Source organism: Pomacea canaliculata, linkage group LG12 (genome assembly GCF_003073045.1).
Source record: "Pomacea canaliculata isolate SZHN2017 linkage group LG12, ASM307304v1, whole genome shotgun sequence".
Taxonomy (NCBI): domain Eukaryota; kingdom Metazoa; phylum Mollusca; class Gastropoda; order Architaenioglossa; family Ampullariidae; genus Pomacea; species Pomacea canaliculata.
Genome location: NC_037601.1, coordinates 5,417,334 through 5,426,905, shown reverse-complemented (window position 1 = coordinate 5,426,905; position 9,572 = coordinate 5,417,334). Strand labels below are relative to the sequence as shown.

Sequence of the window (9,572 nt, the reverse complement as noted above, 5' to 3'; positions counted from 1 at the left end):
CCGAGCCAGCAACTAAGACTATATCATGCTATGACAGCCAGCCCTGTAAACAGATGTCACATGCAGAAAAAGAACAGCGTGCCAAAACGAGAACTGAACCCAGGACAGCCAACCCTCACTGTATTTGTGACAGGTAACCGTTGCACCACAGGACCGCCGTTTGAGGAAAGCAGCACAAGAACAGCTTAGAAAATAAAAGACTGACAGATCAATTTTCCTCATTACCTTTATGTCCAACGAGACCCTGGGCAATCAGTTTCCAGTTTCATTGAAGAACAAACTGCAAGTCCTCTTGTAACAGTTGCCATCGATCAGGCTTCATACGTTGTTGTGTTTCATTCCACAATCGAAAGAACTGAGAAAATTAATTTGTATCGGATTTTCACCACTAATCCGAGGAACATGGAGGACTTGCATACTTTATAATGTTGGAATACACAATCGAAGAGCTCACTTATAGTGTAACTGTGAGGTACATTACACATCGCTTTAGTACATCTGTCTACAACTACACAAAAAAACAAGATGATGATGGATGATGGATGATGATGATGATGATGATATTTTTATAGCACCTTTCCCCACCATCAAGGTAAGCTCAAAGGGCTTTACAAAAGCAGAAAGATGAAATAATAACTGTTACGGGCACAGTGTCATCAACTCTGGTAGCCAGCAAAGGTCTCTCTATAAAGATCTCTGTACCAAGAAAATATGAGTTATAACGAAGAAGTAAAAAAAAAAATCAATGAAGCAGGAGCAGAATAAACACACTTCTCCTCGGCAATGCAGACGACGTCCTGCACACTCAGTTCCAACATCTAACCATGTGGCGGAAAATGTAACAACAAAACACAAGGCTGCGAAATAAGGGGGAAGAAAAAGTCTTTTACTCCGAGCCAGCAGCTAAAACTATATCATGGCAAGGCAGCCAGCCTTGTAAACAGATGCCACATGCAGAGAAAGAAAAACGTGCCGGAGACGAGATCTGAACCTGGAACATCAAATCCTCACGGTGTGAGTGACATGTATAACGAACGATGCAAGGCAATTATGTTTTGGTGGGTGCCGGTGTTAAGATTTAAACCTTCATGACACCTGTTAGCATCTGAACCTTTGCCCCACAGTTCGCACGTGCAGGAGTCAGCGGGTCATTTCCGCCGTGTGACGGGTCACTTCCGCAAAGACAACGTTTCTCCTAAGGGAAGTCGTTTTTTTTTTGTTTGTTTGTTTGTTTGTTTGTTTGTTTGTTTGTTTGTTTGTGCCCTGGTTAAAATTAAGCATTTGCCTTTAAAATCACATAACTTAGGATAGTGGGGCTTAGGGTTAGGATCTGGACAAGTCATCTGCCATGTTTATAATTGCCGGTGACAGTTACACTACAGCATATATGTGGCTCTTCTGGTTTGATAGATTTGCAAAACTGTTTTTCTTTCACTATATGACATCGTATTAAAGGAAACAAACATGTTTACCTGTCCACTAAAACTCGTGTCCACCATTAGGTGCACAACCATAAAGTAGATTTTTATTTTCTCTGAGGGCTTTCTGTCGAGAGATTGTTTTCTGTCCCCACTCAACTCTGGAACTTCATTTTCTAAAGGTCACATCACTTATCCTTCTGGTTTCAGAAGAAGCAGGGCCTTCATATCTATTGAATGAAGGTCCGTGAGAGGAAGTAAGAAAACAAAACCGACAGGAAACGACTCAGCAGGTGTCGGTGGGTCTCCGAACTTTTGTGGCTTCTTAGCTGGTTAGACCGATGGTTAGACCATTTTCTTCTGTCAACAGGAATAGCACCAATAATAAGTAAAACATCTGAAAATGTAGGAGCTGTTTGCGACCTTTTAGCTTACATTTACAGTATGTATTTGTCTTCCTTTCTGCGTTTTTCCTGGCTGCACCTGTGCATGTGAGTGAGAGAGAGAGAAAATATACATTACCATGTACCAGTACTCAAAGGTTTGAGACTGGAATCATGTCACAGTTTCAGTTTTTTCCTGTTCCTTCCATTTAGTGTTTTAAGCTACATATATTTTGACTTTAAAACCTAATGTCCAATTCAAATCATGTCTTTTATACCCTTTAACTGTTTAAAAACAATAACAGACTAATGACAATGACAATTCTTTATTAACGAGAGGTAAAATAAGCAAGAAAATGCTTTTTCCCATTTAGCCAGTCCTTTGCAGAATATTTTTAAATAAATAAATTTTGTATTTAAATAATCTTGAACTTGTTTCTTCTATTCAGAAAGTAGACATTAATGAGTTTCCTTGACGTTCATTCCACGCACCAGATACCAGATAAGTTTTAATGTGTGGTAAACATTGAGTAAAGGACATTTGTATGTGGGCGCCAGGCGACAAGAGAGAGAGAGAAGGTGAAAAGTTGAAAAAAAGTGTACAGGTGTGACGCAGAAGAAACAGACAATGAGGCCCTCGGATTCAGCACAGGCAATATGCAAATATAAGGCAAAACTTGTATAATATTGACACCCAGGATCCTCTCGTGGACAGCTACATCAGCAGTACAAACTTGATCTCTATTTCAGGTAAGACCTTCGCACACTTTGTAAATCCTCAGATTGTAGCAAGGAAGAAAAATAAAGAAATTTTTTTAAAAAGCCGAAAAAGGATCTTGAAATATAACCTAAGCATTTTCACTTTTTCAATATAACATTAAAAAAATTTCTCGGTTTTCTTGATAATAAACATAGCGTTATGATGGAAGTCTGAAAATGTGGTTATCATGCACTAAACTGTTTAAAATAACACTTTTTTATTATTCTTGATATATTTTTGATTGCTCACGTGGATGTCATTTACAGCAATTCCTCCGTGTTTCTCTTGCTCTTTGCATTTACTGATAACTAAATAAGTGATACTATAGACTTCAGACAACTTTATTTCACAAATGGACTGTAAATGTTCTTTTTCAGAAATCACTGTGTACACAGTTCATCGTACAGTCTGCCTGTCACCGAAAAATGAAAAGTAAGGCTTCACTGAATTGTTCGAACAATGATGTAGAAGTCATATTAGCATATATATGTAATACTCTCAACTAATTAACAGATACCTTTGAAATCACTATTTATTATTTCAAATTGTGTAGCTGAGCCTCGAAAATGTCGATTCCGAGTTTTCAAAAAGTTATACCTAAACACCCTTTCTTCACGAAACAGTGCATCGAAGCACTCCCTGAACACATAAATAAAACCGTATAAGTTATCAGTGGTTTTTGTTCTCCTTCTTGTGTTGTATCTTGTATTAGTAAGATGTCATTTAAAAATAGATTTTTTAATTCTAAACCTATATTTTACTTAAAATCATATATGTGAAAATTCTCATAATGAACACATCCTGCACGTTGTACGTAGAAAGTTTCAATATTCACCATGACACCACTTGTAGTACAACTGTCATGCCGTCACTGTACTCGTGTTAATCAGATCCGTAATCAGAGTATAACAATTTTCACACCTGTTAGCAGTCTTACCTGATGACTGTCACACCCATCAAGACAACTTTGCTCTGTGCAGATGGAGGCCCCAAGCGATACAAAGCCGACGTCACACAGGGTCACGTGGCGAATGGCGTCCAGGTGACGTCAACAGGACTGACGCTGCGGCGAACTGTGACCCTCCTGGGCGCGATCAGCTTCAACATGGGAATGATTATTGGTGTGTAGTCTGTTATTGTACACAGTCTGTGTGTGTGTATGTGTGTGTGTTGCTCGTGTGAGTTAATGTCCTAGTGCAAGACAGCCTCCTAGGACCAGGTCACGAGACAGGATTAGTCACGAACCAGTAAGTAACACCTCTTCCAGTTGATGGCCACCATGCTGCTGGGACCTAGTGATGTACATCTGACATCGGCTTTTTAACAAACATGGACATTTGTATACGTGTATTAAAAAGAGTGTGTGCTTCAGTGCATCACTTCATCACTACACTACATATCCGATGCTTTTTACTCATCAGATCGAAATTGTGTGTTTTTTTTTAATCATCAATCAGCTAGAAGTTTGTACCGAAATAACGAAGACCTGGACATAGAATGGTTTGCTGAAACCCTGTATTTACATCATTAGACGAGGTAAAAGCTAACCATCTAACGTGTACCTGTGTATATGTGTCTTTGACAGGTTCCGGAATCTTCATCACACCGACATCAGTGTTACAACACACCGGTTCTGTTGGCCTCGCCCTCATCGTCTGGTCACTAGGTGGAGTTATGTCTCTGTTAGGTATTCACAAATGTTTCTATTCCTTTTCCTTCTCCACCCGGTTTTTTGTTGTTGTTGTTGTTGTTGTTGTTGTTGTTTGTTTGTTTGTGTGGATTTTTTGTGCTCTTTTTAAAAAATCTGGTTTGAAGAATATTTAAACCTCGAATTTGAGATTGCAGTTTCCTTTTCTTTTAAACTGATTTATTGAATTACATGTCTTTGTTTGGATACTGTCAAAAATAATGCTCAAACACATCAATGCAGGTTGTACTATTTTTATTGACCCTTTTATAATGATAAGTAATGGACATGTATACAAAAAGAATCTTTGGCACTTTTCGTGCAAGTTCTTCTCGCTGACCATCTAAGTACCGCATCCCGACTGGTATCACCTGTTGCAGGGTCCCTGACTTTTTCTGAGCTGGCCTGCCGAGTGCCTAAACATGGTGGACAGTACGCCTACTTGAAGGAGGGGCTGGGGTCGTGGGTTGGCTTCCTGTTCACCTTTAAGCTGATACTACTTGACTTCCCGGCAGGCATAGCGGTGCAGGCCATGACGTTCTCGGAGTATCTTGTCAACTCTGTCCAGCTGTGCGGCACCCCGGGACCTCTAGTCACAGTCACCTCCGTCACTTTGATAGGTAAGGACCTGTTTTTACGAGGGACCGTCCAATTGGTCATGGTTTCGGCTTCTTTCTGTTTATAAAGGTGTTTTGGTAGTTTTATACCTTTAGAAGTATAGGGGGATGTGGCTTATTTATTATGATGTCCATTGCAGTCATTGAAAGAAAATTTATACCCAGGCAAGACAGTCTTATTTTAACGGACCCTGATATGCAGGCGCTTAGAATTGTAGACATGGTTGATTACATACGACTAATAGAAATCCTTTGTGATGACCATCTCGTGTGCCAGTGACCTTATGCGCATTGAACCTTGCCAGCGCGAGGACATCAGCTGTCGTCAGCATCGTCTTCCTCTATGCCAAGCTGCTGGCACTGGGCGTCATCATCGTTGGGGCGTGTACCGGTTGGCCTCAGGTTAGCTTTTATTTATTTAATTATTTATTAGAGGAAAGAAGCTTAAGTTAATGACAAGTAGCAGTGAATCAATTCTCTGTGGTCACTGTGTCTGTCAGGGCAAGATGAAACCTCAGACCTGTCCACTGGGTTTCATGGGACGGAGACGTCGGCAGCATCCATTGCAAAGTCCTTCTACTTTGTCATGTGGGCCTATGGAGGATGGTAAACAGGTTTTGATTTTTTTAATAGTATTTTACATGCACATAAAAAGTCTGATAAAGATCATTGTGTTTTGTTCTGGGGAGGGAAGATAAAATGAATGTTGTAGTTAATGTCAGACAAAAACAACGACTATAATGTGCTCGGAATTGGCAGACCTTTAGACAGCAGGGTGGTCAACGATTTGTGGAAGAAGCAACGGAGTCATCTGAGCTACTTGTTCACAGATAGAGAGACATAATCTCACAGACATAACCTCTTCTCTCCACTGAAAGTCGTACCCGCCTGCAGGTACCCAATCAATAGAGTGTTGTCTGAGTGTATACTGTTTTGACTTTTCCCAGTAACGGCCTGCTAATCTGCTCAGGTAATGTTCTCAGCCCGCATCCTTCAAGTTCCAGAAAGAGTAAGCAGAAGATAAGAAGACGCCCAACAGATTTGGGCGGAAGTTTTCCAACTGTCAATGATTCTCAGTGTTCATAACTGAATTGCCCTCTAGGGATCAATAAAGTCTTATCTTATCTTATCTTATCTTATCTTATCTTAACAAAACACACTCATTAAGCCAAAGGCTTGTTTTCTCTCATGTATTTGTTTGTGTCAACAGGAATAACATCAACAATATTACAGAAGAAGTCAAAAATCCAAAAAGGTAGGGTTCTTGTCGGCGAGTCATCTGTGGTAAGTTATTTTTTTAAAGCAAGGCTTATTAATCTCATTTATAAATCTGAAATCGATGTAAAGTTTACAAATTGTCTACATCCAGCAGGTGAATGCTAGAAATTTGTAAAAGTAAAAAGAGCTAAAATATAATCAAATTATAGCATGCACATTAACAAATTTCATCGATACTCAAAGGTAAATTGCATTATTGCTGGTCTTAACTGTTTTAATTTCATGTATATTCTCCTATAATAATATTATTATTATGTTCGTACCATGCAAATATACAATTTTAATCGTCTTTATGCCAATACAACGAGAAGTAAAAACCCAGTTATTTGAAAAAAGGCATAATTTGAAAAAAGACAATAAAACATCCTGTTAATTGTCATTTATCTCCATACAGCGTTCAGTTTCTCTGTAAGGTGTCTGAACCGACACCAAGCAGTTCAAAGCCAGATTATTTAACACATTTTTTCTTTTTAATGTTTACACCTGTGTGTAAGGGATTTGCTGAAGTACTAGAATGATCGCTCTTGTAGACTTGCTGACTGTTCTGTCACAGTGTCTGTCAGAAACATCCCGTTGGCCAGCGTGTTCAGTGTCTTTGCTGTGACCATCATCTACCTCCTCACCATCGTGTCATACCTGGCTGTTATGTCCCGCCAAGACATGCTAGCAAGTAGCACGGTTGCTATGGTGAGCTCACAGTCCATTAGTGCGAAATATGTAGCATAGGTATCGTGTGTAACAACACCTGTATATTGCATGATAACCGCCGGTTGGAGCATAGAACCGAAACATTTTATTTCGGCGATGTGGTTTTGTCTCTGACAAAAGAAAAAAAAATCGTCATAGTTATCAGGTAACATATTTCAGAGTGAATGCTCTTGATTCGAGATGCAAAAATCTTTAAATTCCATTCATTAAGCGTTTGGATTTGACCTCCGACATCTGCCCTCTTTGTCTGCAGACATGGGGAACCAAAGTCTTGGGTGGCGGGGTGGCGTCTTTGCTCATCTCTCTGTCAGTGATGGCTTCCACGGCCGGCAGCGGCAACGCAGGAATTTTTACCTCTCCCAGGTGAGTGCATGGTGTTGTAAGGGACATCGATAAAAGCATCATTAGTTTATCCTTTTGCTGCAGGGAAGCAGCTGTTGTAGTAGTTGTTGCAGTATCCCTTCCTACCCTCCCTATTCCAAACAGTCGTCACCAGAACGAACTGTGGGGTTGTGTTTGCCCGTTTTTTTTTATTTTATTTTCGAAGTTTTAGAGTTTTGATAGCTAGTATTTTGCTAAGATTTAGTCTTCGCAAATTGCTCCAGTGGTGGATGGGTGGAATAAATCCAAGGATTAGTTCTCTTGACCAGGCAGTGTCTGTGAAACTCGTTATAGGACGCTTTCAAATGCTTAAGAATAACTAAAATTAAGCCAACAAACTAGCATGAGGACATGGGTAGTAGTCTGTGCCTACATGCGATTAGCATTTTCCCCCTAGCGGGAATTGAACGTGGCGATTTATAATTGCAGAATAATGTTCTCTGCTGCACGCGACGGCAACTTGCCGGATGTTCTGTCGTACATACACGTGACCAGGCGTACGCCGATAGCAGCCATTCTTTTTATGGTATGTTGAATTATGTGTCCAAGCGATTTACTTTGTACTTCTACAATTTTGTACTTCTTTGTACTTCTACAAATTTTGTGGCAATATTATGCAACAACGAAACTAAATAACAGTTCAGTAGCCGTTACTGGTTTCAAGTCAGCACACGTTCTCAGCCTTTTTTTTTTGTCAGGTCATTCTTGGGATCCTGTGTTGCCTCGTGGCGGACATCGTCACACTTATCAGCTTCTCTTCCCTTCTCGACTGGTTCTTTTACTTCCTCTGTGCCGTTGCTCTCCTCGTCATTCGATTTAGGCAGAGAGGCAAAGACGATGATGTCGCGTACAAGGTATTTTGTGTTCTTGTTTATCGAGATGTCGACACGATCTACATCCTGTCGACAAACACCACCAAGGAATTATATGTTCCTGATTTTTGAGATACTGACATCTATTGATGACAACGACTATACTGCCTTGTTTTTGATAAAACCTAACTTCTGTCATAGCCATGTTGAAGAGTTTGACTAGTCTTACTGTATTAATTACAATGTCTGTAATGTTCATCGTGTTACTAATCTGATCTCATTACACCAAGAGGATCTGTCTGACTGCCTCCCGTTTCACTTGAACCACAGCAACCTGTGCTGGTGCCGGTGCTGTTCATGGTGGTGTGCCTGTACCTAGTGGTGGTGCCGCAGCTGGACGGCCTGACCCTGGACTTGCTCTTCTCCTTCGTTCTCTTGATGGTGGGGGTCGGCTTGTACCTGATGTTCCGTTTCTTCAAGAACAGAAGTCACATCTGCGGTAAGTTACCCCCAGAGGACGTGGATGTTACAGGATGACACACTACAGTATGTCTTCTGCTTTCAAAACAAGTGTTTCTTTCTCTCTAAACGAGATATTCCCTACCTTGCCAATTGTTTGTTTTTCTTTCTTTTTGCACTTCCTCTCGCTGGTCCTGCAGAATGCACTGAATGTTGCCTCCTTCGGGCTCCTTGTATATAAAAGAGAAAAAAAAATCGCCAATAAATTTGTAAACATCTATACTGATAAAGTCAGAATACATTTATAATACATTAATACATAATACACAATATATTTTTACACCTTATGTACTGTTGGCCTTTCAGGGATGGTCACTATATTTGTTTTTTCTTCCTTTATTTCTCTCTGCACAGATGGCCTAGTGATATTCATACAGCTGCTGATGAGGGTTGGCCCTCCTGCTTCATACGATGCTTCGAGATGACTCCGCTTCGTGCTGTTTTGAAAGAAACTAAAGAACTTGCAGTTCCATAAGTTTGTCGACAAAATAAAAAGTCACCTAACTTTCTGAGTGTTCTGATTTTTTGATTTTTTGTTTTTAAGGTGGGGGATGGTGGGGTATTATTTGGTAAGAAATCAGACAGATGTAGTAATATTTCGAAAGCTCAATTTAAAATTCTGAATCGGACATGATTCAGCAGGAAATACTGAAATATTACAAAAAAAAAGCTGTAGAAAAAAAAAAGAGGTCATTTAAAATAAAACAGGTAAACGTACGTAAGCTGTTTCTAAATCACTGAAGTAACAAAAATGCACAAGTGCTGTTTATTGAAATACAGCGAAAATAAAATTAAAAGAAAGGACAAAAACACATGCGTTGGCCGGGAGTCGAACCCGGGTCGACTGCTTGGAAGGCAGCCATGCTGACCGTTACACCACCGACGCATCACGCTAAAGTAATTGCAAAAATGTTATATATCTTAATTTATTTGTAATTCATTTTCTCTGCATTCGTAGAAATTGTTATTTTTCTTGATTTTTTAAAAATATTTATATATACTCTAATCG

The 9,572-nt window shown here is 39.8% G+C and overlaps 1 protein-coding gene and 1 non-coding gene across 3 annotated transcripts; one reads left to right on the top strand and one right to left on the bottom strand.

The window, feature by feature from the left end:
* The first annotated feature begins 2,390 nt into the window (after positions 1 to 2,390).
* On the top strand, positions 2,391 to 9,070 carry LOC112553345 (b(0,+)-type amino acid transporter 1-like). Of its 2 annotated transcripts, none has more exons than XR_003097033.1 (10): positions 2,391 to 2,551; positions 2,939 to 2,993; positions 3,542 to 3,682; positions 4,147 to 4,248; positions 4,629 to 4,868; positions 5,143 to 5,267; positions 5,366 to 5,471; positions 6,076 to 6,120; positions 6,707 to 6,830; positions 7,105 to 7,214. XR_003097033.1 is itself a non-coding variant. In XM_025220495.1 (10 exons), the coding sequence occupies exons 2-10, from the start codon at positions 5,150 to 5,152 to the stop codon at positions 8,986 to 8,988; spliced, it is 996 nt and encodes a 331-aa protein (XP_025076280.1). In that variant the 5' UTR covers positions 4,727 to 4,868; positions 5,143 to 5,149; the 3' UTR covers positions 8,989 to 9,070. The 2 variants fall into 2 exon arrangements, 1 of the variants encoding a protein (XP_025076280.1); XM_025220495.1 differs by lacking the exons at positions 2,391 to 2,551; positions 2,939 to 2,993; positions 3,542 to 3,682; positions 4,147 to 4,248 and adding exons at positions 7,662 to 7,758; positions 7,931 to 8,086; positions 8,375 to 8,543; positions 8,918 to 9,070 and having other exon boundaries at positions 4,727 to 4,868.
* Positions 9,071 to 9,377: 307 nt separating this feature from the next.
* Trnag-ucc lies at positions 9,378 to 9,449 on the bottom strand. The gene has a single exon. It is a non-coding gene; the product is annotated as a tRNA-Gly (tRNA).
* Positions 9,450 to 9,572: the final 123 nt, after the last annotated feature.